This window comes from Cotesia glomerata, linkage group LG4, assembly GCF_020080835.1.
Source record: "Cotesia glomerata isolate CgM1 linkage group LG4, MPM_Cglom_v2.3, whole genome shotgun sequence".
NCBI classification, from domain to species: domain Eukaryota; kingdom Metazoa; phylum Arthropoda; class Insecta; order Hymenoptera; family Braconidae; genus Cotesia; species Cotesia glomerata.
Window position 1 is genome coordinate 15091742 of NC_058161.1, and position 26968 is coordinate 15118709.

At 31.6% G+C, this 26968-nt stretch overlaps 1 protein-coding gene and 1 long non-coding RNA gene across 5 annotated transcripts in view; one reads left to right on the top strand and one right to left on the bottom strand.

The window, feature by feature from the left end:
- LOC123262805 (dopamine receptor 2-like) overlaps positions 1 to 26968 on the bottom strand; it is a 58992-nt gene that overhangs the window by 25610 nt on the left and 6414 nt on the right. For all 4 annotated transcript variants that reach the window (XM_044725239.1, XM_044725240.1, XM_044725237.1 and 1 more), the window contains one exon: positions 1514 to 2847. In XM_044725239.1, the coding sequence (XP_044581174.1) occupies positions 1514 to 2700 (1187 nt within the window). In that variant the 5' untranslated portion in view covers positions 2701 to 2847. The remainder of the gene's footprint in view (positions 1 to 1513; positions 2848 to 26968) is intronic.
- LOC123262870 lies at positions 19027 to 25187 on the top strand. The gene is made up of 4 exons (XR_006509051.1): positions 19027 to 19175; positions 19426 to 19523; positions 23754 to 23888; positions 24725 to 25187. It is a non-coding gene; the product is annotated as an uncharacterized LOC123262870 (long non-coding RNA).

Below are 26968 nucleotides of genomic sequence, written 5' to 3' on the forward strand. Positions count from 1 at the left end.
AATATTATACTCTTGGGCCAAGATGACAAGATGTAAACCAAGAAGATTTGAAGCAAGACAACAGTTTACTTTATGACGAAGTTCTAATTTTTTTCTTATATTTATTCATTTTATGAGTAGAGAAATTCTTTTTTTTTTTTTTTTTTTTTTTATTGTTGGTTGAGAAATTAAGTTCAACTTTGTATCGCATTTTAATTAGGCAACTCGTTTGAAAGTTATAAAAAGCTAACACACACAATTTCTTCACAACTTTAAAGTTAAATAATTCCTCCTAACCAAATAAACGTATCACTAAAAATAAACTTGGGAATTTAATCTGCAATTGATTTTTTTTAATATTAGTAACCGGAGTGACCCAGTGACCAGGGCAACCAGGCGCTCTCTTTTTACTTTGCATTTAGTTATTACATTTTACAGTCCGTTTAATTCAGTCTACTGCTATTTATTCACCATACTCCTACAAACATGTTTTACATTTATTTTTTTTAATTTAATTAAATGTATTTTAAAATCTATCTATACTAGGTATTGATAAAAAATTTATAGTAGAATCATTATGTTATCATTATTATTATTGTAAAAAAGAATATAACAACTACAAGGGTAAAGCCAGGGCTAAGCCCTTGATGATAGTAACTGCCATCTTAAAGCTTTGCCATATTAAAGCAAAATTTTTTAAGGGAGTTGGGAAAGAACGGATAGGGGAAAGGGGGGACCTAGTCAGTGGGAATTTTTCCGTAATTGAAAAAATAATCAGGCAGCCCAGACTGGGAGTCGAACCCAGATCTCTCGGTTACGCGCCAAGGGCTCTACCAGTTAAGCTATCCGAGACAAGTACTGACTACTTTATTCAGTCACGTATATAAGACCCACCGAGCAAACAACGCCACCGTCCATCTTACGGTAAAGAGCCATATTAAAGCAAAATTTTTTTTTTTTTTTATTTTTTTTTTTTAAGTCAGTGTTTCACTATAATATAATAAAGTAGTGATATTGCAGTTACAAGATACTTGCAGTTACCAAAGATTAATAAAAATATAACATGTATGAACTCTAAGTATGTAGCAATTAAGCACTATAACCAATTACCACAAACATTAAAGACTTTAAACTTAAAAAATAAGATTAATAAGAAAAAAATTATAAAGTGGATTATAACACGTAAGCACTAAATCACGTATTTTATATTATATTGTATTTTATTACATATTTGTGAATGATACTTGTTTCAAGATAAGCTTGGTTATTGTTAATTAACTTTTCACACGCCTATATACAGGTGTTAAATGTAACACCTCTATAGGTGCATACCTTGTATGTATATACTTTTGTATCCTGGTAAAGTAAATAAATCAAAAATAAAATAAATAAAAAATCTAATTCTGCGATCAAAGTCGACTTCATTACAACTCAAAAATTATTTTCTGGGAATATCAAAATAAATACAGTAAGCGATGATAAATCATAGGTCATAAATTGTAAAAGTGTCAATAAACAATTAAATTCAACTCACCGTCTGAAATCACGACTCCAACAAGCGTAGATAACAGGATTCATCCCGCTGTTAATCCACCCCAACCATGTGACTGCAGCGGAAACAATTTCCTCGTTCCAAATACACCTTGCACAGAATCCAGACAGTAGATTAACCACAAAAAATGGCAACCAACAGACGATAAAAACGCCCATAACTATTCCAAGCGTTTTAGCAGCTTTTTTTTCCTTTGCGAATTTAGCTAATTTACGTGATAAAGAAAAATTTTTTCCCAGATTTTGTTTATTGTTCATTCTTGTTGACGGCATACGTGAAAGTCCATTATTATGTAAAGTAAGTGGTTCTTCCATGTCCTGGATCTCTTCTGGCGTACTTGATGCCGTACGAAATAAATGCCTTGCATCAGTATTCGTAGCACCTCCCCTATGTATTCGTAAAGTAAGTTCTAATTCACCTGACGCCATCATTACTTGTTTTGTACCAAGTTTCAAACTACGTGTTTGGATCACAGCAGCTCGATAAATACGGTAATAAGTAAACACCATTACAAACAATGGTAAATAAAAACTGATTGTCGATGAAAATATCAAATACCCTAAATTTTCTGTAAACGGGCATTTGTCTTTCGGCACTATCTCAGTACGGACTGCACGCCACCACGCTATGGCCGGGAACGATATTGCACTCGAACAAACCCATACAATTGCTATCAATATTGCGGCACGTCTACGGCTCATACGCATTGGATAGGTAAACGGATCAGTTATTGCCCAATAACGATCTAAGCTAATAACACACAGATTCAAAATTGACGCTGTTGAAAATAATACATCCAATGAACGCCACACGTCACACCAATCTGTAGTGAACAACCAGCGATTCTCTAATACTTCATATATTGCACTGAATGGCATCACAACTAATCCAACTAGACAGTCGGCAAACGCTAAGGATGTCACAAAATAATTCGTCGCTGTATGTAAATAACGTTCACGGAATACTGCTAGTATCACTAAACCATTCCCGAAAATCGTCGCCATTGAAAATAATATCAGTATCACGGCCAATATGGCACGATCACTTGCTAAATCCCATAAGTCATCAGATGTTCGATTCGCATTATAAGTTGAATTGTAATCCGTATAATTGAAATCACGAGTCATTATTGACTCATTCCAGAAAAATATTCCAGTTTCGTTCCTCATAACTAGAGATTTTTTTTCATTTAAACGTTTACGTTTTTCAGGTTGGTAGACCTGTATTTGTATTAATTTTAAGTAGTTGATTTTTTTCCAGCATTTTGATAGCTTTTTCAGAATCCGTCAACTTTTCAGAAGGTGATACTTGGATACCTGAAACAGAGAGAAGAGAAATTACAAAACGTTTCAAAATTTGGATGTTGTTTTTGGTATGTCATTCATATTAAATTAAATGTCAATTGAAATAAAACGGGCCAGTTTTCATAATCAGTGGTTCCCATACAGGAAACCCCAGAGTTGAACGACGGGGCCATGCCTGGGACATTATTGGGAAGCCCATCTTGGCAAACCTATATTGTCCCATGCCCGGGCCATAACTGGGCAATCAGCCTCGGCCATTCCAATGATTACCCAGGCTTGGGCCAAGACTGAATAACCTAGCATTGGCCAAGCCTAGAGTCACCCTAACTTGGGCCAAGTTTGTATAACCTAACCTCGGCCGTTGGATGGTAACCCTAACATGGGCCAAGACTGGATAACCTAGCATTGGCCAAGCCTAGAGTCACCCTAACTTGGGCCAAGTTTGTGTAACCTAACCTCGGCCGTTGGATGGTAACCCTCACATGGGCCAAGACTGAATGACCTAGCCTTAGACAATGAATGGTAACCCTAACTTGGGCCAAGATTGTGTAACCTAACCTCGGCCGTTGGATGGTAACCCTAACATGGGCCAAGACTGAATAACCTAGCCTTGGCCAAGCCTAGAGTCACCCTAACTTGGGCCAGGACTGGGCAATCTAGCCTTGGTCAACCCAATGATTACCCGAGCTTGGACTAGAACTGGGTCCCCCAACCATGGCCGTTCAATGGCGATCCAGACTTGGGCCAGGACTGAGCAACCTAGCTAAAGTTAATATAAGAACTTGACTTTTGCTTTTTTTTTAAATTAATAAACATTTGTAAAAAATAGATAATTTTCATCAAAACACAATATTAAATAACATAAATTATATAAATAATAAACCGTTACACTCTGTCACCATATAAATTTAGCTTATATGAATGGTAGGATGTGCGTTAACTTATCGGTCGTACGGCGTAGGGGTTAGTGGTCGGTCTGGCAAGCGCGAGGCTCGGGTTCGAATCTCGGTTAGGGTAAATGCGATTTTCACTTTATTTCTATGATAAGCGAAAGTTAGGTCTAAATTAAGAGTTGAGTCGTCTAAACTTGCGTTAGCTCTACATCAAAATTGAAACAAATTATTGACAATTAAAAAATTCCTTTTTTGTAATTTCAACTAACAACTACTCATTTTATACAAAATAATTTAACCGTTTCGTAGAATTTGACTATTTTATTTCAGAGAATTCAATTTATTCGAAATTGGGTTCTTAATACTAATTTGGTTTCACATCAAACAATTAAATTCTAAATATATTTTGTAATCTACTTCTTTTAGTAAATTCTATAGAGGTGAATAAGCCTGGGCTTGCTTTGGCTTAAAAACTTGGGCCAGTCTTGGTTAACATACTAGGGCCAGTTTTGGTTAACAATCTTGGGCCAGTCTTGGTTATTATGCTTGGGCCAGTCTAGGCAACCAAGCTTGGCACCCTGTTATCACTCCAGACTTCTACACGGAAAGAAAAATATGGGAACTATTCCCCTTCCCCTTTAGATCAAGAATCGTGATGATCAAGAATCACGATTCTTCAACTTTAGATCAAGAATCGTGATGAAGTATCTGTATATAGATTTTTACTATTCTTGGACAAGAAATTTACAGCAGATCAAAAATTGTCGAAGGATCGCTGCTAGACTAGACCAAAATTCGCCCGAAAAATGGCCAGAAATGGTGGAGCTTCCCACCACGACTTTTTGAGTCTCAATCAAGACGGCAGAATTTCTCATTTTTATTTTACTACAATGAGAATGCGCACTGTTAGTATTTTTCGTTTCTCGCACAAGTCTGGGTGAAACTTTTTTACCAACAATAGGACAAATTCTAGCAACAGACTTTTCACTACACTTGACCAAATACTATACTCTAGATTCTGTTTTAAAATCTTGTCCAAATCTGTCGCCAGTCTAAACAAATAATCTTGGTTAACTGTCTGGCTCAAGAATCTTGTACACAACCAATGTAACATATAAAAATAGTTCCCTAGCACCTTGAAACGTAAGGATCAGATCAAAACTTGATTTTTGAAAATTGAAGTTGAAACAATAACTACTTAAGTTATTAATATTATCGATTTTCGTAACGGGAAGTTAAAAATTCTACCCAAATCTAAATTTTTACTCTCGGAAATGTGTAAAAGTTATATTCCTGAGTTTAGAATGCTTGAAAAATCATTACCATTCAAAACCTTAGACTTAAAACGCAGAAAAACTTACTTTTTAGCTTAAAAATAATGAAACGTCGAGGATAAATAGTACGGGGTCAATGATTTTATCAATTTCTCGTTCAAAAAGTAAAATATTTAGAAATTACGGTGATAGCAAAAAAATCAAGAACAATAAGAAGAAAAGAACGAGAGAGAGAGAGAGAGAGAAAGAGAAAGAGAGAAAGAGAATGAGGGCAGGAGCGAGAATATAGTCTATGACCACAGGTTTGGAGAGGGTGACCCTTTCAACCGTGATCCGGGTAAATGTTTACCGCTACTTGATCAAAGCGAATTCGATTTGACAGGCCTAGCTACTGAACTACAAGTAGCTGGCTAGTATCGCTTCACACTTCTATGTTATACAAGAGCACTTTACATGACAGTCTCAATATTCGCCTTAAATTGCCATAGTTTTACGGAAAACAAGCGGTTTAGAGCTTACAATTTCATAAAGCGCTCATCAGTGTCTTAAAAATTTTGATGTGAATGTTAAACATGTTCAAAAACTAAATTTATTAATCATAAAACTATTTGTTGTAGCAATATTGATTGTATAAAGATGAATTGTGTAACATGCAGTCCGTCAATTGTTGAATAGCCTGATTAATAAACACACGCATAGAATGGCTCATTTCATAAAAGTTGAATTAATACTGCACTTGTTATGTTAAATTCTATTACTATTTAAGTAAACCAAGAAGAGTTTTTAGAATCAAAATATCACTTATGGAGGATAAAATTCGATGAATTCCAAGTAGAAGAGCTCTAAGATGGTTGAATAATATTAATTTTTTAGGTTGCATTACAATCACACTCGCTTTGCTCATGCTACGAATATCGGGGTAGGCAACAAAACATACTAAACAAAATTTGAAATCCCAAAAATAAAAATAAAACGAAACAAAAAAAAATTTTAAAGTAACGTGAGTGTCTAAAAGAATTAAAAAACAAAAATTGAAAACAACCGCGCAACGATGAGCTAATTGCTCTCTAAACATGGACTACTAAAAATTTCCTTAAATAAGTAATTATTCACTTATTCGAGGAAATTTTTACTAATTCATGCTTAGAGAGTGCTGGAACTTTGTTTTATTGCTTTCGACCAGATATGAAAAAGATAGTACACTGATAAAAAGGTTAGTTTGACTCAACAGAAAAGAAAAAATTTTATAATAAGAAAAGCAATAAATTTCTTGAGTCAAGAGGAAAAATTCTTGGTTTAAGAGCTAAGATAAAATTCTCATTTAAAAAAAAAAAATTCTTGGCTCGAGAATTTTTTTTCTTGTCCCAAAAAATTAATTATTTTTCTTTTAGTATTTGTGGTTCACGAATTGTTGACTTGAGTGAAGCTAACCTTTACGCAACCTAATGCGCATGCCCGAGATGAAGTAGGAATTCAAATTATGGCCCTTGTAGTGTAATATACCATGTGCCATATGACTCAATAATAGTAATTAGTAAATTGTTAAATTTAACCAATATTAATTAATATTGTACTAAGATAGCATCATACTATTTTAGATTGTCAAACTTTCTCTGATTTTATTTTTCCGATAAAAATGTTTCTCTAATTTTTTTATCTTAAAACTCATCCATAAAAAAGTTACTACTTGATCAACGTTGTTTTTATTTTCTAAGTGTTTAGATGTAATTAGTAGGCACGTTAGCTTATGTACATTGACTAAGCGGAATATATGAATATTCTACAAGCCAAAATTCGTGATGAATACAAAAGTGATCAACATAGTAATATTGTATCACCTGCAACAGTCAGTTAAGCTCTCTTGTGAACGACTTAAATTTCACACTCTGAGTTCACTATATCCCAGGGTTTGTATGTCAAGAGCCAGTTGGTTCGTGAATCATGTTTGTTATTCCATTGTCAACAGCAGCTGTAGCTTAATCCAACTCGAAGTGTTGTACCTCTTAAACGATACGAGACCAACATGCTTATTTCTTATTTAGAATCTTAAATAATTAAGTTTCATCATCATACTGATCTAAACTTCCGTTCAGAATATCATACATTTTTCAATTAAGAAACTTATTATATTGAAACGAATTTCAAACTTGTATTACTTAGTTAAAATTTTTAAAACTTATAAAATAGTATTTTATTTTATCAACAGGTAACTTATCTAATAGAAAAAATTCTTTTCCAATGATTCAATGGAGATATTGATGAATAAATACTTGTTAAGCTACAGATTATCGCTTGATCATGTTACTTCTATTCGACTTCAAGAAAGCTTTGACTATGTTAATACGAAAATCATATTGACTGCATAGATTGGACCAGAGATGAGCGAATCTTATTTAAATTGTAGAGTGAAACTCAATCCGATATTTGAGTTAAATAGCAATAAAAAAGTTTTCTGCTCGGCACCATCTCTACTTTACTATAATATCTCTACTTTACTATAATAGTTTTTATTGAATAAAATAGTAACGGTGAAATATACTTCCTATTTATTAATTTTTACGATTTACTATTATAAATTTTATACAAAAAACAAGACTAGCAAGAGACTTAAAAAGTCGAATACTACAGAGCAAATTATACAAGATGTGTTAGTGAACTTTATAATTCAACTATTGTAAAAATTGACAGTCGATTTTTTTAAAAAAAATTTTAGAAAGGGAGAGAAATATGAGGTTGTATTAATTACAAAGTTGGCAGAAACTGAAAAAAGAATTTGGAATTTTCGTCTTATCCGGGAATCGAACCCAGAACTCGTTAGTTGGTAGCCAGACTCTCCCTCTACGCTAAACTACTATTGATATCCTTCAGCATTTATATAAGCTCAGAGTCTAGTGCTGTGCACGGCCATCATTCACACTAAATGAAAAATGTTCCAATTCAACTATTGTAAAATTTGTTATACTTCTATTGAAAAGATGTAGAGTTAGCAATAGGAATTTTAATCTCTTACTTTTACAATAGTAACATCGCATTTTTTTTCTAATCGAATTTAATACAATAATTATTCGGTAAAATTACAATAGTAAGTTGTAAAATTTCGTGAATAAATAGTAAATTGTCTTCTAAAATATTTGACAATTAATAGTAATGAAAGTATGGTCCAGCTTTACAATAGTTGTATCGTAAATTTTTCCAGAAATTTTTTTCCGTGTACATGGAGAAAAAAGTATTGCTATTATAGTGATCCAGTGGATCGTGAACGTAGTATTGTGATTAGCTCAAAACAGTATCGTCATTTTCACGATATTATAACCTGATATACTCTATACTTCGGATTCTTATATGAACTTTCCATGGTATAGTGAATATATAAAACGAAGTGATTTTTTCAAAAAAATTAGTTAGTTTATCAACAGAAAACGATTTTTTGAATTATTCGGAATATTCGAATTATTCGAACTATTCGAAATTCGAATCGAATTATTCGATTCAAATTCGAGGCGAATAATTCGTAAGTTCGAATATTCCTACACCCCTAATTTATAGTTACAGTTGACACACTAGAATATGATTTTCCCTTGATAAAAATATATGAATGGTTTATTATACACTTCTCTACACTTTTTATTTTTTTTATTTTAACAACATTTTCGTTTTCCAACTCAGACAATCTATTTAATATTTGAGTCAAAGGCTTATAAGGTGATTTAATAAGCTTTTTCATTTTTCCGATATAACTTTCACCCCAAAATGCCGATGATTCACTCAAAGATAGATTTAAATTCATTACATCATCGGGTAAATGAATTAAATTGTGCATATTTAACGTTTATGAATTTTCACCATACAAAGATGGTAATAAAAAAAAAATTTTCGTAATTGTTTTGCGTAACTGTTAAATTTGATCATAAGATCTTTACAGTGCAAAATTCGACAAGCGACAAATAACAATAAAAAATGTTTATAAATATGGAAAGATAGTTCTCAATACTACTGGTCCACAGTATAATATTACAAAGCGAAACTGTGTCGCTTTCCAACGAGCTAAATCATCCGTGTCGAATTTTTTACGTTGAAATTCAAAAGGCATAGAAGGTGTTATTGATAAAAAATTTTTCCTGAGTTGTATTACTGTCTTAATTTTCAATCTCGCAACACTTGTTCTTAGTATCCATGATTCCATCAGGGTCGTCATGATACCAAGGTGTAGTAGATGCATAGAATCTAAGACAACAGAGTTGACAGGGTCAAAGTTGGGAAGTTTTCTTAAAGGCGACTTTAATCCATCTTTGTGATGTTATTTTTGGGTTTGATTCTTGAAACTTTGTCTAGTTCGCAGTTCAAAATCCATTTCCGGATAAACCCTTTTTTTTTTCTTTTTTAACCGACAGATTTTCCTTTAACGGTACATCTTTCACACGCATAAAAAGTTCCTGCTGCTTTACAGCATTTAATGAATGACCTAGCTTGAGAATCGGCTACGATAGCAATTATTTAAAAAAAATAATGTTTTTCACCAATTAAAATTCCGTTTTTAATTAAGTTTTTGCACTCTGTCACAAAATCTATCAGATATTCCTTAACGTTAGCAGGTTTAGAATCACCACAGTATATTGAAGCTACAAACAGATGCTTGATATTATTTCTATTAAAAACTTTAATAGTAATAGGCCAAACTTGAATGTTTGAACTTTTATAAATTTGTAATCCGTCAATGTGAACCAGCACTTCAATCGTATCTTCAACAAATATACTTGGTAAAATAATTTTTTTTAAACCATTTGCCACACCAAGATGTTTATAGTCGCTATCAGTTTCATTAAGACTTTTTATAGTTTCAATAAAGTGATGATGCTTCATTTGGAGCAATGCCTGTGCGGTTTTAGGTAATGTTGGATGACCTTCTTCTCTTAATAAAACAAGTAATTCGGAAACGACGTTTAATTGAAGGGTATCCAAATTATTTAAAACCCACTGACGAAGTTTTTCTCGTGTGCGATCTGAATTCGGCACATTCTCTTCGGCAACACATTCATTATCACTATCATCACTTCTATCAGCTTCTATATCATTACCAGCAATAACCTCACCATCTACCACATGCATACACTCGCTGTTATCAGCACAGTCATTATTAAAACTAATGTCACTATCAATTTCATTATGAGAGTAAGATCTATCATCATTAGTATCTGTATTCACAAAATTATTATTGCTAGCACTTGTAGTATTTACATTATTTACATTATTTACAGAGGATTTATCATATGGTCTAAGACTCATATACTTTCTCAATGCCCGATGTTTTTTTACGCGCTCTGCCATGGTTTGAGAATTTAAAAAATTATTAATAATATCTAAAAAATTATTAATAATATCTAAAAATTTATTTTTATTTTGACTAACTGTTTTTTCACCTAAAAGTACTTGTGACCCGTGAAAATAAAATCCGAACAAAAACAGTTTCACTGTAAAAAAATCGCGCCAAATCCACGTTCATAAGACTATTAAGAAAAAAAAATTTGTTTTTTTCTTTACAAAAATATATAAAATAAAAAAATAAAAAAATCCAAGTAACCGATATGATTACTTATGATTTTCGGAAATTAAAAAAAGTTTTGTTATAAATTTAAAAATTAAGAAAAAAATTTTGGAACGTACTTGGTGTGCGTCATTGTGTATTTCAATTTTTTTAAAGTCCTAGTAAATAGATTTTACGAATTTCATTAAAAGTAAAATATTTTGCAACCGCGCACACTAAATACGTTCCAAATTTTTTTTTTTAATTTTTAAATTTGTAACAAAATTTTTTTTAATTTCCGAAAATCATAAGTAATCATATCGGTTACTTGGATTTTTTTATTTTTTTATTTTATATATTTTTGTAAAGAAAAAAACAAATTTTTTTTTCTTAATAGTCTTATGAACGTGGATTTGGCGTGATTTTTTTACAGTGAAACTGTTTTTGTTCGGATTATAAGATTAGCATGCATCCTTATATTATTTAATCTCTGGCCGTCCGCTTTTTACATAAGAAAAAAGTTAAAATCTAAAAATCTGGGTCGCTATAGTTTGTGCTGATTATTTTTAATAATTTTAAATAGAAATTATAAAGATAATTGATAATAATCAAGTAATACGCGTAATAAAAAGCATGAACTACTATTATAAAATATCATATAAAAAAAAAATCAAAATAAATTTGAAAAAAAATTTGTAACCTCAAAAAACCGTTCTGCTTACGGTATATACACACTCGGTAGTCTGGCTTGGAAACGGAACTTGGCGCCAGACTCTATCGAGTCTGTTGATAACGCCGGTAAACAGAGGTTAAGAAACAGCTGATGTGATATTTAGAGTACATGCGCAGAAGTAAATTCATCACATCATCGGCCGAGGATAGACTGATGATCGTATGTCGTTATTAAGAGCATCGATCGGTGGCCAACGGTGTACCAGCCATAGGGCGATGATATAGTACCCAGTCAGCATCCAAGTCAGAACGATTTCAGTATGAAGTCTTTTAAAAAACTTCTTATAGAAGTCCTAATGTGACGTCTTAAGGAGCTCTTTTTTACGAGGTCAGAACTAAGAGCTCTTAATGAACTCATAAGTTTGGAGTTAATTTTCTGACATCTAACTGAGTCCCTTTTTTGGACTTCTTTTTGAGTTGCGTATAATGAGCTTATAGACATTATAAACAAAAACACAAATTTCTTTTTAATATAAAGCTGTCAAAATCTTATTCATTTTTCATTTATTACTTTCCTGATTGAGAAATTAAATTGAAAATGATTAAAAATAATTCGAATTAAATGATTTAAAACAATTTGAATAGATTAATATATAGATATACACTTGGCATAGGTTAACTCATTTCTCTTAATCCAGGTTAATTAAATTTTTCAAAAATTTTAAATTATATTATGAAGTAATAGGCAATAATGTTAAAATCTGGTTCGTAATCAAACTAATTTAGATAAAATAATAAAATTGGATTCTAATCTGAAAAAATTATGTGAACTTTCTACATTTAAGGAGTACTTTGCATGTATCAATTTTAAACATTTTATTGGAATTTAACGATATCTTATAACTATATACTTATTAATTATTGTTGAATTTTTAATATTCATTAATTTATCTATTAGATTTTATATTGTGAAAAGTAAACAAAATTTATATAGACTATTTAAAAAAATATTACAGGTAGACTTTTGAATATTTTTTAGTATATAAATATTCGTAAAAGTTACTTTTTCTCTATCGATACACAGTATCAAATAGAATAAATAATATAGACAATGATCGCAACATTTCATCACTATATAAACTTAGGTTATAAGAATAATGAGATGTGTAACGACATATCGTTTGAACAGCGTAGGGGGTTAGGTATCGATCTAGCACGCGCGCGACTCGGGTTCGAATCTTAGTCACGGCAATTGCGATTTTCACTTTCTCTCTGTAAACCGACAATATTAGGTCTAACTAAAATAATAAACATTCGAAATCAGCATCGGTGCTTCATGAAACTCTGAATTATTTTTCATAATTACTTTTATTATTATTATTATTATTATTAATATTATTTTTGTTGTGTTCTTATTATTGTTATCATTATAATAGCGTATAGAGATAAAAAATCATTCATTTGTGCGAGTTCAGAAAAAAGAGCTCTTTAAGAGCTCGTTTTGATGAGTTCTTAAAGTCTACAATAAGCGGCGCATTCGACCTCTTCAGAAGGTCTTAAAGACGTCTTTTAGACGTAGACTCTGACGTCCAAATCAGAAATCTGAGCTCATTCGGAATAACTTAATACGTCATTTTGCTATCTGGGTACCCATACTCGGCCTAGCATAAGTAGCCTAGTCTTGACCGATCATTGGTTTTTTTCGAGCATCGGCGACTTCGTATGGGGTACTAAATTGAAGGCAACATTTTTTTTGGTTCAAAATAATCGTTTTTTCGGTGTAAAAAAAAAATATTGATGGCTGGTAGAATAATCGTGGATAAGGTGCGGAAATTCAATCGTTGAACTGTTCAACTCTTTTTACCTTATTCAGTTTTTTTCTTCTTTAAATAAACGAGTAAAAATAAAGAAAAGTAAAAGAAACCGTGACGTCATAACTGCAACGCAAGCAATGATTTGTTTGTGTTGAGAAATACGTAACGGCCTCCAGTATAAACTATAAACTCCATCTAGTTATTATATACCTCAGTACTATATATAAAGTACAGAAAATCTATACACATGAGGGTGAGTGAATAGGTGATCCATAAGAGGCAAGTTCAACGTCGCCCTCGGTATACATCGAATATCGGTCAAGCGTGTTCTCAATGTTTCTCTCTACACTTCTCTTGTTTTTAAACTATAATCGTCAACCTTCATTTCTCTATCTTTCTCTTACACTTTAGTATCCTCTCTTTGTCTATTTACCTATCTTCTTGTTATATCTCTCGCAAGCACATATATATCCTAGCTTTATCTCGTGACCAGTCTGGCAATAAGTAAGTAATATCAACCTGTAAATAGCGTCTGCTTTACTTTGAAAAAACACCATAAATATCTCTACTGCGTGACCTTGAACGTTTAATACTGATAAAGTATCCACGCCATTTTTGTTTATACAAAGTATTTTATTTATGGTATTTTGTTTTTAATCATTATCATTAGATATTGATCAACCAAGTATAACATATATTAATAAGATTCTAGCATTTATCTAAATCAAATAAAATACAATTAAAAGTTGTGGATAATATAGTAGTATGTTGTGACAAACTTTCTGGAAAATCAAAATATGGGTGATTTTCAGAAAAAGCTTTTGAAATGTTGAAATTAATAAAAAACAGAAAAATTTTTTAAAAAAAATTTTATTATTCCTTTTTCAAATGTACAGGGAAAGACCACAATTAAAAAAAATGTTGAATTTGGACCATTTTTGTAGAAGCTGTAACGGGATGGTTAACCCGGTTCAATTGGTCACCTCTTTTCTCTTTGAAAAGGGCGCCACTGGGATTTTATACTCGGTGTCCCAGAAACCGGGGTAGCATGAGAAGGGAAGATCGGGTCGTGAGAAGTTGAGGCAGGGCTGTAAATAAATACTGAGGAAAAATTTATCCAGTTAATAAAATTTATTGAGCATTAAAATAAATTTTATAAATTAACAAAATAACAGAACTGTTTCAACGACTTAAATCTGAATACAAAATTGTGAGAAAACGCTCACTTAACCCGGCACTTGCCAAAATCTTACAAACTAAATATCATCTAACTCTTTTTAAGCCTAGACCATTACGCATCTAACTCTTTTAATCATAGACCATTACGCATCTAGATCTTTTTAATCATAGACCATTACGCATCTAAAATCTTAATTTATCATAGACCATTACGCATCTATCCTCTAAATTCTTCAATTTTCTAAACTCTCGTCAACCTGACGGACTACGGACTAACAGCATAAATTTCCTAAATTCCATAACTCGTCCACTGGACGTTAACTTAATTCCCTGATATTTTCTAATTATTCATAAATCTTAATTACTACTCAACTACAATTCTGACTTTTAATCTTATCATAATTCACAAAATCTTCAGCAAAGCTCTTCACATGTCATTCGGTTCTACTAAATTTAATCACTCATAATTTTCTTACAAACTAACTTCATTTCTCAAATCTTTTTAAATAAATTCTTACACAATTATTTTTAATTAAACTCAATTTCCAGATTAACTAAATTTACTAATTCACCGAACCTTCTTATCGAATTTCTCTAATAAATTATCCTTTATTTCGATCAATTTCTTAATAAATTCATTTAACACTTTTCTAAATTAAATAATTCAATTAAATTTAGCCACCGGCCTAAATTTTATTTTTCTAAACTTACAATACTATCATAATCTACTAAATTTAACGCCAGCGCTTGTTTAATGCAAATAAATCTTACTACATTAAAATAATCACGAAAATTACTGTACTAATTCATTGATTAAATTTTCTGCTAAAATTTTCAATTAATAAATTCTACTAAACACGATAAATTATATCATTTTCCCATCTCCATGTTATAATCCTACGCGTCTTAATACTAATTTTTGATCATGGAACCATCTGGAATGAGCTACACTAACTTAACTGCGCAGTTCATTCCTTATTCAATATTCTTTTCTTTATGCCTTGAAAATTATTAACTAAAATTTATTTATTATAGCCAACAGGCCTATAATAAATTGCTGATTAATTTATTTACGGTATATTTATAAATAATCTATTAATTTCATTCTTTTTAAATAATTATCCAGTGATCAAAATTAGCTAAATGACCTTGGCAAATAAAATTCTAAAGTACGAAAGTCGCTAATATAAAATGGCTACTCGAGAAAATTTAATTTCAATTATTTCGGCCTCTTAATTAATTGAATAATTAAATTGGCCTAAAATAACCAAAATACCTGAGGGCTTAAACTCGGTGCTCCAGCGATGAACCTCTGTCCCAGCAAGAGAAATGGAGGGATCAGCTCCTCTGCGTTTGGTGACTTCCAAGGTCCCAGAAATTCTTATCACGAAATTTACTCCCAGCTTTCAATCTTATCCTTGATAAATTATCCTATAAATTCCAGAAAATGAATATTTAGAATAAAACAAAGGCCGCCAGCCAAATGGCCTAACGACGAAGTAATTTTATACAAGAAATTCAAGACACTAAAATTTAATCGCTCCGTTCTTTTCGTGAAGCCTTATAAAATCAACTACTTACTTATAACAGATAATATCCCACGCTGGACAAAAGTTCGCACTCGTACTCCCAAAATTGACAACTCAAAAGATCCACTTGTCACGACGACCGGCGTTTTTATAACCTCCTCGCCGTGTTCTCGAACTTTCCTATTGTTTGGCTCCCACGCTTCATTTTCCGGGGACAGCGGTGGGGACTCAGCGATGTATACGACCCGGGGACGAGTCGTACAACCACTTAGTCGCGCTCGGAAGTTAAAGAGTAGTTCTTACTCACCGCGACACGATAATAAAAATTAAGTCCCCGCGGGAATTCAAATTCCCTGTCACAAAGCTATGAGCGTAAAACCAAAACAAGAGGGTTTTTTTTAATCCAAAACTCGATTCTGGTAATCAAAATTTGAACTGGTGATCAAAAGAACCTTAAAATTTATCTAAAGGAGTTTTTTAATAGATACTAAAAAATATCCGAAAGTTACAAAAATCGAAAAAAAAAAATTAGAAATTCGGTTGACCCTATACGGTTTAGCTTTTTTGTTGAGCGATCAATTTCCTATAAAAACATATTGCAATAATCTTCGTATCGGGACTCGTTGTCAAGTTACAAAATTCTAAAGTTAAGAGAAAAATTTGTCTATGTTATTTAAATGAGGAATAGAAATTTGCGAATCCCCATGTAGGAGTCCCCAGAGTTGAACGACGGGGCCAAGCTTGCACCAACACTGGGACGCCAGGCTTGGCGTCCCAGACTTGGGCCAAGACTGGGCAACTCAGCCTTGGCCGTTCCTTTGGTGAACCAGATTTGGGCCAAGGCTGGGTTAACTATCCTCGGCCGTCCAATGGCGCGCCAGTCTTGGCCCAAGACTGGCTCACCTAGCTCTGGCCATTTGATGGTACGCCAGACTTGGGCCAAGGTTGGGTAACCTTGTCTTGGTCATTCAATGGAAAATCCAAAGTTAAATAATCATCAACTAATATAATTTTTAACAGTAAATATTTTTTGTTCAACAAATATTTATTAGCTAATGCTACAATCGAAAATTTATTATTTAACAAAAACAATTACATATCATCAAGATTGATATGGTATTAAAAAAATTAAAATATAATAATTTACAGTTAAATTTTTAATATTGATAATTTTAAACTTTAAAATTTATAATAAAATATTAAAAATGCACACAAAGATTTACAAAGTCTAAAGTAATATAAGAACTTGACTCTTGCATTTTTTACCTAATAAACATTTGTAAAAAATAGTTAATTTTCATCAAAACACAATATTAAATATCGTAAATTATATAAATAATAAACCGTCACACTTCGTCACCTTATAGATTTAGTTTATGAGAATCATGAGATGTATTTCAACTTATCGGTCGTACGGTGTAGGGGTAAGTTATCGGTCTGGCAAGCGCGCGGCTCGGGTTCGAATCTCGGTTAGAGGACGGTTGCGAATTTCGCTTTATTTCTTTAATTTGCGAAAATTAGGTTTAAATTAAGAGTTAAGCGGTCTGAATTTGCGTTAGCTCTACATCAGAAATAAAATTTAAAAATTTTTTGAAAATTACCTATGGCTGAGCCCTGACAACTAAGCTTGACCCAGCCATGGCAACCAATCGTGGCCCCATGTTATCATTCTAGACTTCCACCAAGGCTGAGCCAACTCTGGCTTACAAGCTTGGGCCAGAGTTTAACAGAGTTGGGCCAAGCCTGGGCCCGTTGTTCTTTCCCGTACTGAAAAAAAATATATGCCGCATATACGGGGGCAAAAAAAAGTATGTGGCGTATATATTTTATATGTGCGACGTATATGTATTTTTGTCAGCATATATGCGCATATATATTTTTTCAGTGTGGGTTCCTATATGGGTCGCTACCTCTGAATATTAATTTCAAGGATTACATTCTGACAGAGTCTTTGTCTAGCGATGCTCTAATTCTTTGAAACACTAATAATTTATTCTATCATAAATCACATGAATATTTTTATAGAATTCAAGTTCGTTATTGCCGTTTATTATTCTATGCGACACCAACTTTAATCTCATTTTATCAATTCGTTGTGAAGAATAAACGCTTTCTGAAATAAAAGCAGAACGACTGGTGATAAAAGAACATTGATAATATAATTTAGTTATCTATAGATTGAAAACAACAAAATACGTTGATAGTGGATTTTCTCCACATTACTTGATTATCTCACCGACGTTTCCATAACTAGTTTTATTGGTATACAATATAAATGAAAGATAAAATATCTTCAAAAATAAAGGAGAATTAATCGTTTTTATAAGTAAAATTCACAAATAGAAGTTAACAAAATATAGAGATTAATTTTGACAAATATGTTGCTTTTTATTTGACGGAGGTGAGCGCGTTTTCTATAGATCGATGGCCTGATTTCTAACATAGATTAAAAAAAAAAAAAAAAAAAAAAAACAATGATTTCCGGAAGCATTAAAAGTAAGCTATTGCTTGATTACAATTGGAATATTAATTTTATTTTTGTCGAAAATTTACTAAAAATTCATACATATAATTCATTATCGAATTACTTCTTCCGGAGTTCTTCGCAGAGATAAATTAAATATTGAGCTAAAATTTTTTACAAGTGGAAGAGTTTTTTCGCGGTATGTGAATCGTTTTTAAGCTATGAATTCGATACATTACTTTTTTGAATCACATTATATAATATATGGGTCATTCCATACGAAATCACCGGATTTAAAAAATCACATTGTTTTATTTAGCTGAATTTTTGCCATCTTTTTGTATGTATCAAAAGAAGCTTACCTGAAAATTTAGAGCCCTTAATTTTCAAATGTTCTTAAGATATGGATTTTTCAAAATTGCAACTAAATAGTGGTATATTAAGGTTAAAAAATTCATAATTCGTGATCATCAACTTTTCATAATCCCATTTTTGGTTTTTTTTAATAAATATGTGTCACATTAGACTACAAAATAAAATTTTTAAGCTATTATTCAAGATGGGATTTAAATATCTTCGATTTTTTAATTCACTTTTTGTTAATTTTTTTTCACAAACTGCTCATTTCTTTAAGATTTGTAAATATTTCGGAAAAATTTTAGTTTTAAAATTTTTTTTTTTTTTCTTTAATGTTCGTAGTATTTTATTCAATCTCTATTAGTTTATGAAAAAAGTTTAGCATTTTATCCCACGTATAAAATTGCTTCCCGAGCCAATTAAAATCTCTAAAAGCATCCGGCTTACATACGCTCAACTTACAACGATATATACGGTCATTTTTCAATTGTCACTACAGTAGCTTAACTCCTGCACTTCTATCGCTATTCGAGTAGTATATCATCGCATTCAACGCTTAATGGTTCTATAACCATCAACCCTACATTTTAGGTTCCGTATCATTAAACTTCTTATTTACACAATTTTATCTTCCCAAGTAAGCTTCACAAATTAGGTTATACTATTTTTTACAAATCGAAAAGTATATTTCAAAGTACTTTATACAGTTATGTAAGCACACAAAATATATGTAAGATTTCAAGTTGGTTGGTCAAAAAATTTTAAAGTTATCCAAAAAAAAAATTTGAAAAAAAAATTTTTTTTGTTTTTATTTTTCTAATGTTATTATTAGATAAATATAATTGAAAACATAATATTTATTAAAGCAATAATTTTTCTTACACCAGAATTGCCGATCGATAGATCTTTAAGAAAATACGATTGTCATAATAATTGCAATGCACTGATCAGCTTTATAGCAAGCATAGTGGTGTATTTTCTAAATGTAAGTAAATACCTCTACATTTATCTTACAATCGTTTATGGATTCGAATTATTTGTAAATATACTTGTGCATATATTATCAATAGTACTGTACATAATTTACGTAAATCTACATTTTTAGAAAAATTATTCAATTCAAAATATACTTAAAAACAACTTTGAATTCACTTGAATAGATTTTAAAAAATTTCAATAAAAAATATGAAAAAAAGGTTGTTCTTCCGAAATAACTTTCTGACGACCTGCTAATTAATTCCTACAATTAAATAGCTCTATTCCTAAAAATTGAAGCGAATAGAGCGAATTGATTCAAAATTGGTTGATTAGTTTAAAAAATAAAATAAAATTTTCAATTATAAACAGCTTTAAAGAATATCGTAATTGATTTCTCCAAGCTTGAATACCTCAATAATCTACTGAGTTTCAGGAATACCTGGCAGGGTCAATAGTATTGCGGAATTTTAATTGACAAATACTTATCCAGAATTCCATACCAAATCAACAATGATATCATTTTCTTATTTCATAATTCTTCTACAATTTTTTAAATTATTGTCTTCAATTAAAAAAGATTTTCTGCTTAAGAAAATACTTTGCAATTTCTGAAAAATAAAATACTGACTTCAAATTAGCATAACATATTAATATGCTAACAGAACTTATCTACCTTGTCACGAAGGTGACTTAATTTATGTATTAGAAGTTTTTGTTTATTATTATTATTCGCTTAAAGATTAATAAAAACAATTTTTATGATTTATCACGACGGTTATTAATAACTTTCATTATTGTATTATTTTATTAAAATTTATTATATTGTTACTGTAAGTTTGATGAAATTATTAGTTTGAAAAATATGAGAAATTATTTTAAAGCCGAGCGAGTCTAGCGTGTGAAAGAAAATAATTGTGAAAGAATTAAAAACAACGGGAAATTATTTTAAGTCCCAAGCCGATTTAGTATGGAAAAGAAAATAATTTTGTAAGAAATTATTTTAAAGAATAAATAGGGGAAGGGGGGGGGGCAAAATGGGCCCCTTAAGAAAAAAATCTTGATATCCTTAGTGTTTTTCTCTGGTTTTACTTTTTTTTAGTCCCTTGCCAAGTATTTGACCTCAATTTACTCTGTTCATTAAAAATTAAAAATTAAAAATGTTGGGCAAAATGGGCCACCTTCAAAAAATTTTTATAATATGAGTTTTTCAGCTCGTTTTACTTTTTTTGGCCTTTTACTGAGTTTATGGTATTAATTTTTTTGAGTATATCGATATTAAAAAATTGAGAAAAGTGGGGTAAAACGGCCCCTCCAAGAAACTCAATATTTTTCTTACTTGTTTTATATTTTGAATTTTTTTATTATGTATTCAGTATAAAAAATTAGGATAACAATAGACCCTAAAAGCCATCCCTGCAACTTCCCGCTAACTCCATACCTAAGCGCTCCACATTTCACGCCAAAAGCAATAATAAATCAAGTAAAAAATGTCGGAGTCATTTAAAAAAAAACGCGTTTTTTGAATTATTTCGACAACGGTATCTCTCAAACTAATCAACCAATTTCAGTCGCGTTAACAGCGATCAACGCGGGTTTCTAAGTTTAGAAACCGATCAGTTTTTCGAATCGATTGGTGAAGTTAATAAAAATTTATCACAAAAAAAAAACAATTTTTTAGAATTTTTTTGACGATATCTCACAAATGAATTAACCGATTTAAAAAAAATTAAGAAAACGGTTGACCCTAAAGGCCATCCCTGCAATTTCCTGCTCATTTTGTACTTAAGCGCACAAACCTACATTTATTACGTTTTTAAGCTCTTGGAGCTCAAAAATCTGCTAGAAGTTGAATAAAACACTATTTTTCGATTTTTAAACCGTAATAACTTTTGAATGAATGAACCGATTTTTACGTGGTTGATGGCATTTAACGCAATTTTTGAAGCTTTATAAAGAACTTTTAAGTTTAAATTGATCGAACAAGGAATTTCAAAGTAATTCCCAAAAAACGATTTTTTCGATTTTTTTCGTTAACGATAACTCACGAACGAATTAACCGATTTCGACCGGGCTAGCGGCAATCGACGTGTTTTTTTTATGTTAAGAGCTGATTAGTTTTTGGAATTGATCGGTCGAGCCGTTTAAAAGTGATTCCAAAAAAACCACATTTGAAAAAATTTTTTCTTGAAGTTTTTTTCAGATTTCTCAAAATCTACTGGTTTGAATCGATCCAAATTATGGTCAAAATCTAAGTTCGGTCAAGCCCTTTCAAATGGCACCAACCCCGATGAAATCGGTCAAGCCGTTCAAAAGTTATGAGAGGTTTACGTACACACACATACACACACACACACACACACACACACACTATCGCAAAAATAGTCAGGGAAGCTTCTGTAAAACAAATAGTTTTTTAACAAAAAATATAGTAAATAATGCTGTTATTTAACTTGCGACCTAGTTCGTACTTTATCTATATAATTTTTTCTATAATTCAAAAATTCTAGAACGCGTTTAACTGAAAAATATTCTTTGATTATGAAAGTCTAATCAGCCCATTATACCTCCCAAACACTTCGAGAGTTGAAAATGTTGGGGGTCCATTTTGCCCCTAGGGGCCCATTCCCCCCCCCCTTCCCCTACTTAGAATTTGGCCGACGGAATAGATAAATTATGGCAGAATGATGATTGAAATTCAAAATAATTACGAGCGACTCAACTAAATTATTTAATCGAAAATGAAAACTTAGAAATTTTCGACGATTGTTGAGCTTGCGAAGGCTTCAATAGAGGGTGACTGTGGGGAAAATTGCTCCGTTGTACTCTCTTGTCAAAAATCTGTTAAGTTCCGGAAAATAAGTTTTAAAATTAATTCTTTCTTGGGGAATTACGTGGAGAAAGGCTATTCCACCAGTAATTCGAGAAGATGACACTCTGCCTAGAGTCTGGCTGAGACATAAGTAAGTGTCGTGTACCGACCCGATGAAAGCGCGACTCCCCGTGCCAAGGTCTTCAGCTGAGGTACGGTAGGTGATCATAATTCGAGTAGGTGGGGACGAGAAGGAGATTATCCGCTCATCCTCTGGGACAGCGTAGGGCCCCCAGGGTGACGATTGCCACCCTGGGGGGAGGGGAGGGTACTGGGGAACCAGCTTGTGTTATGGAGACCGCGAATTTCAATTGAACCGCGAGTACCGTCGCGTATGCCTGGGTTACCCTAACTTTATAAACAGGTGCGGGTAACACGGTTGAGTGCCGACCGGGCGCGACCCCGGGTGGCGGATAGGGGGGCCGTGGATTTGGATAGGGAATCCTGGGCTTCTTACCATAGGAGACAGGGGCCTCTGCTCAGGTCCCGGCCTGCAGAGGCACCAGGAAATCCAGCCGGTGTAAAACCTGGTTCAGGATGACTGGGGCCCTGCCGCGGACCAACTCCCCAAGCTAAGGTGGAAGCAATCGTGCCGATGGCTGAATGGTACTAGGGTCATAGTGCCGCGAACGATGCCATATTATTTCATTCACCGTCGCGTATGTGTGGATAGAGTGTATTATTGTATTTGTTTAAATTTTTTTATATTGTTTATATTGTTCATTTGTTAAATTAAGCCAATTAGGCCAATAAAAAGGTTTTTTTTTCTTTGATTTATTAATTAAAATGAAGTGTGTTTATTTATGTTTTGACGTTTTTGACGCGATTCCCGTTTAAGACCCTAGACTCCGGCGAGCATATTTCGAGCCGGAGATTAATTATTATTTTAGTTGAACACGTGGTCGTTACAACCTAGTAGAAAATAAATAAGTATTGTTACTTTTCATAATTAAAAAAAATATTTTCGTAGTATAAACGTGCATAATCTGAACCAGTTACGTTAAATTAACTAGAATTCAAAATATGATTATTGCACACCTCATAGCGCAAAGCACGTCATTCTTTGGACGTATCTTAGTTGGAGTTCGAAGATGAGTTAAGTCGCTCGATTACTTTAGAAATAAGAGTAATTCCAAAATGTCAAAAAATCCTAAAAATCTTATTTCTATATAAATAAGCTTCAATTTCCATATTATTTCATTTTTCTAGACTGAAAATAACCTACACGTCTATAATAGGTATTTAATAAAATTTTACTATTGCATTCGTTTCAAGGATAATACAAGTTTTTGGTAACTTAGGGAAAAGGCATTCTATAAATGTGATTGAAGTATTTGAATTACTAGTGTATTGATTTTATTTTATCAGGAAATCTACTTCCATTTCGGCTGCTAAATGGAAGACTTTTTCATGTATTCATTACACTGAAAGAAATTGTCTTTGAAAATTACCGTTAAATTCACGGTAATTGCGGGACGGATGGCACGACCTAATCATTTGTCGGTAAGTGAAATAATTTTTAACTTTTATTGAGTTTTCGATCAATTTTATGAAATCTACCATAAAATTTCTGAATTTTTTCGTAATTTTTGTTTCAAAAATGGTAATAAATAAAATGACCGCATTATGCCCCACGATTACAGTGAATTCAATGATAATTTTTAAATAAAATTTCTTTTCGTGCACTGTATAAAATTTTGGTGTAAAAATGGACCCGGAGCACTTTACACGGCCGTGTAGTGAGAAATAATGGTGTAAAATTCGCTCCATGTAAATTTTCCATCCGTGTAATTTTAACACGGTGTAATCTACTTTTTTTTATACACTATATCGTGTTATTCGATATATTTTTGTTTAATGAGTTACAATTAATCATTGAATATTTTAATTACTTAATTTTTATCCTGAATTAATAACAATATTAATATTATTTGTATATTAAATAGTTCGTTGAACATTTTAATATTTTTATAATCATTTATTTTGATTATATATATGTTACTGTAAATAATTTAACAATATACACGCTAAGAAGTCTATGGCAACGATTACCATCATTGATTTTTAATGATTACAATTTCCGATGATAATTTAAATATGATTCACTTACATATTATTAGTTAAAATCTTACAATAATAACTATTACCATCAGTACCATCATGATAGTAATGATTACTATCATGATATTAATTATATTATTATGTAATTATATTATTTTTATATATTTCATAATTTCACAAGTATTATATATATTCATGACTAATGTGTTTATATGTAAATAAAATAAAAAAAGTTTTTCTTTTAATAATTTCGCGCGTTTTAATTATATCTTTTTAAGAATCTCAGAAGAGTGAAGCACATGATTACAAATACAAATGGCTGCGCCATACAATTTGACAATTGGAGATTACCATAAATTTTTCAGCGTGTAGGTTCAATATTTAATTTCTGAACGCAAAATTATCGCGACCACTGGCTCCATTACATCTATACTCATGTACATGCGTAATAATAATAATAATAATAATAATAATAATAATAATAATAATTGTTGACAATCGAATTAAAATAAATAAATTGTTTTTTCTCTCCACTGGCTTCTGGTCAAAAATGAGTCGTAAATTTTGTTAAATTGATTAATATAAGAAATTAAGATAATTAGTACCTAAGAATTAAAGCTTGGTTTATATTGAGTCATTTAGTATATTATTTAATATTGTTAACACTCTGTCTGTATCTTCAACTATGTATCATTTAAGTTACCCTGTCATTGGCCCTATGGGCTGTTGGGTTTTAATAAAGGAAATAAAATAAAAATAAAATAAAATAAAATTATACATTTACACGGTTGACAATGTAAAGATATTAAATTTACACCCCCTGCATTCAATACGTTATTTGGTGTAATTTTCACACGAAAATTTCTACACTGACTCATTTACACTACACCTCGTCCAAAAAATTTTTAACAATGTGTAGTATTTTCTCTGTCTCTAGATGTCACGATTTAAAATTGATCAAAAAGTTAGCTTATTTTTTTATCTTAATTAGAGATGCAGTTAATGAATTATAACTATGTCCAAAACAAAAATAAGAAATTGTAGATTTATAATATAAATAAATTCGTATGGTATAGATATAGATGTCGATTTTTATAAAAATTCCAAAAAGTGATCAGTCTTAGTGCGCCACGTTATCACAAATCTATTAATCGTTTACTTTTGTTTGGACAATTTATTTAATTTGTTTATTTATATTAATTCGCTATCAATCTATTTTGACATCAATTGAGTATTTTTAATTCGAAATTACACTGGAAATCCATAATATAAACTGGTTGTTTTCAAATTAATGCTATTATTCTATTCTACTAAAAATCGATTCTATTCCAATACATAATATAATCACATTTCCGTCTCACTAATCAAAAACAAAAAAATCACTTTCAATGTAAAATTGACAAATAATCTGGTATCTTTTTGAAATAAAAAGTTGAATTATAAAGGTAGTGTCAGTCGTAGAATAGTTACCAATATCTACCGACTTGTAAGCGTACCATCTGGTATACCTATTAAGTGATATGTAGTGCATCCTATCGAAGACTGTATTGTATACCACGGACCAAGCAATCCTGTGATTATTTCGTTCTCAATAACCATTAACCAATCGATCACAGCAACTATTCAAAGCACTTGCAATGTTGACTTCGAATAAATAGATCGAATTCCAAACTAGTGAATACTTAAGCTCCTTTATCATTAAATGAATTACATTATCAAGTATTGGTCGATTTAACCTCTGGCCCAATTTAAAAAATAAAATTAAATAATTTTTGTTACAGCTGTAACATGAAAAATACCTTTGAAAAATACAATATATGGGTGAATCCATTTTAACTTTTGCTTTTTCGATAAGAATTTTTTAAAATTTTCATCAAACTATTTCTTTTTTTTTTATTTCTATTTTATAGAAAAATAAATGCACAAAAAAATAGTGCTACTAAATAAAAGAAAAAAAAATTAGGAAAACGGTTGACCTTGAAGGCCATCATCCCTGCAACTTCCCGCTAATTCCATACTTAGGCGCTTTAAATTGCACCAATGACGTTTTTGAGCTCGAAGAGCTCAAAAATACAATTTATGAGTTATTTTAAGCTCTCCGAGCTCTAAGAGATTGTTTTCCTATGCTTTTGAGCTCTTCGAGCTCAAAAGTCTGATAGAGATTTGATAAGACACTATTTTTTGAATTTTTCAACCGCAATTTGAATGAATAAACCAATTTTCACGCGGTTGGCAGAATTCGACGCAGTTTTTCAAGCCTCACAAAGAATCTCAAAGTTTAAATTGATCACGCTAGGAATTTCGGAGTTATTCCAAAAAAACACTTTTTTCGGTTTTCTTTCGTTCACGATATCTCTCGAACGAATCAACCGATTTTGACCGGACTGGTGGCGATCAACGTGGTTTTTTGAGTTTAATAGCTGGTTAGTTTTTGGAGTTGAACCATCGAGCCGTTTAAAAGTTATTCCAAAAAAACCACATTCGAAAAAAATTTTTTTTTCAGTTTTTCGAAGATTTCTCAA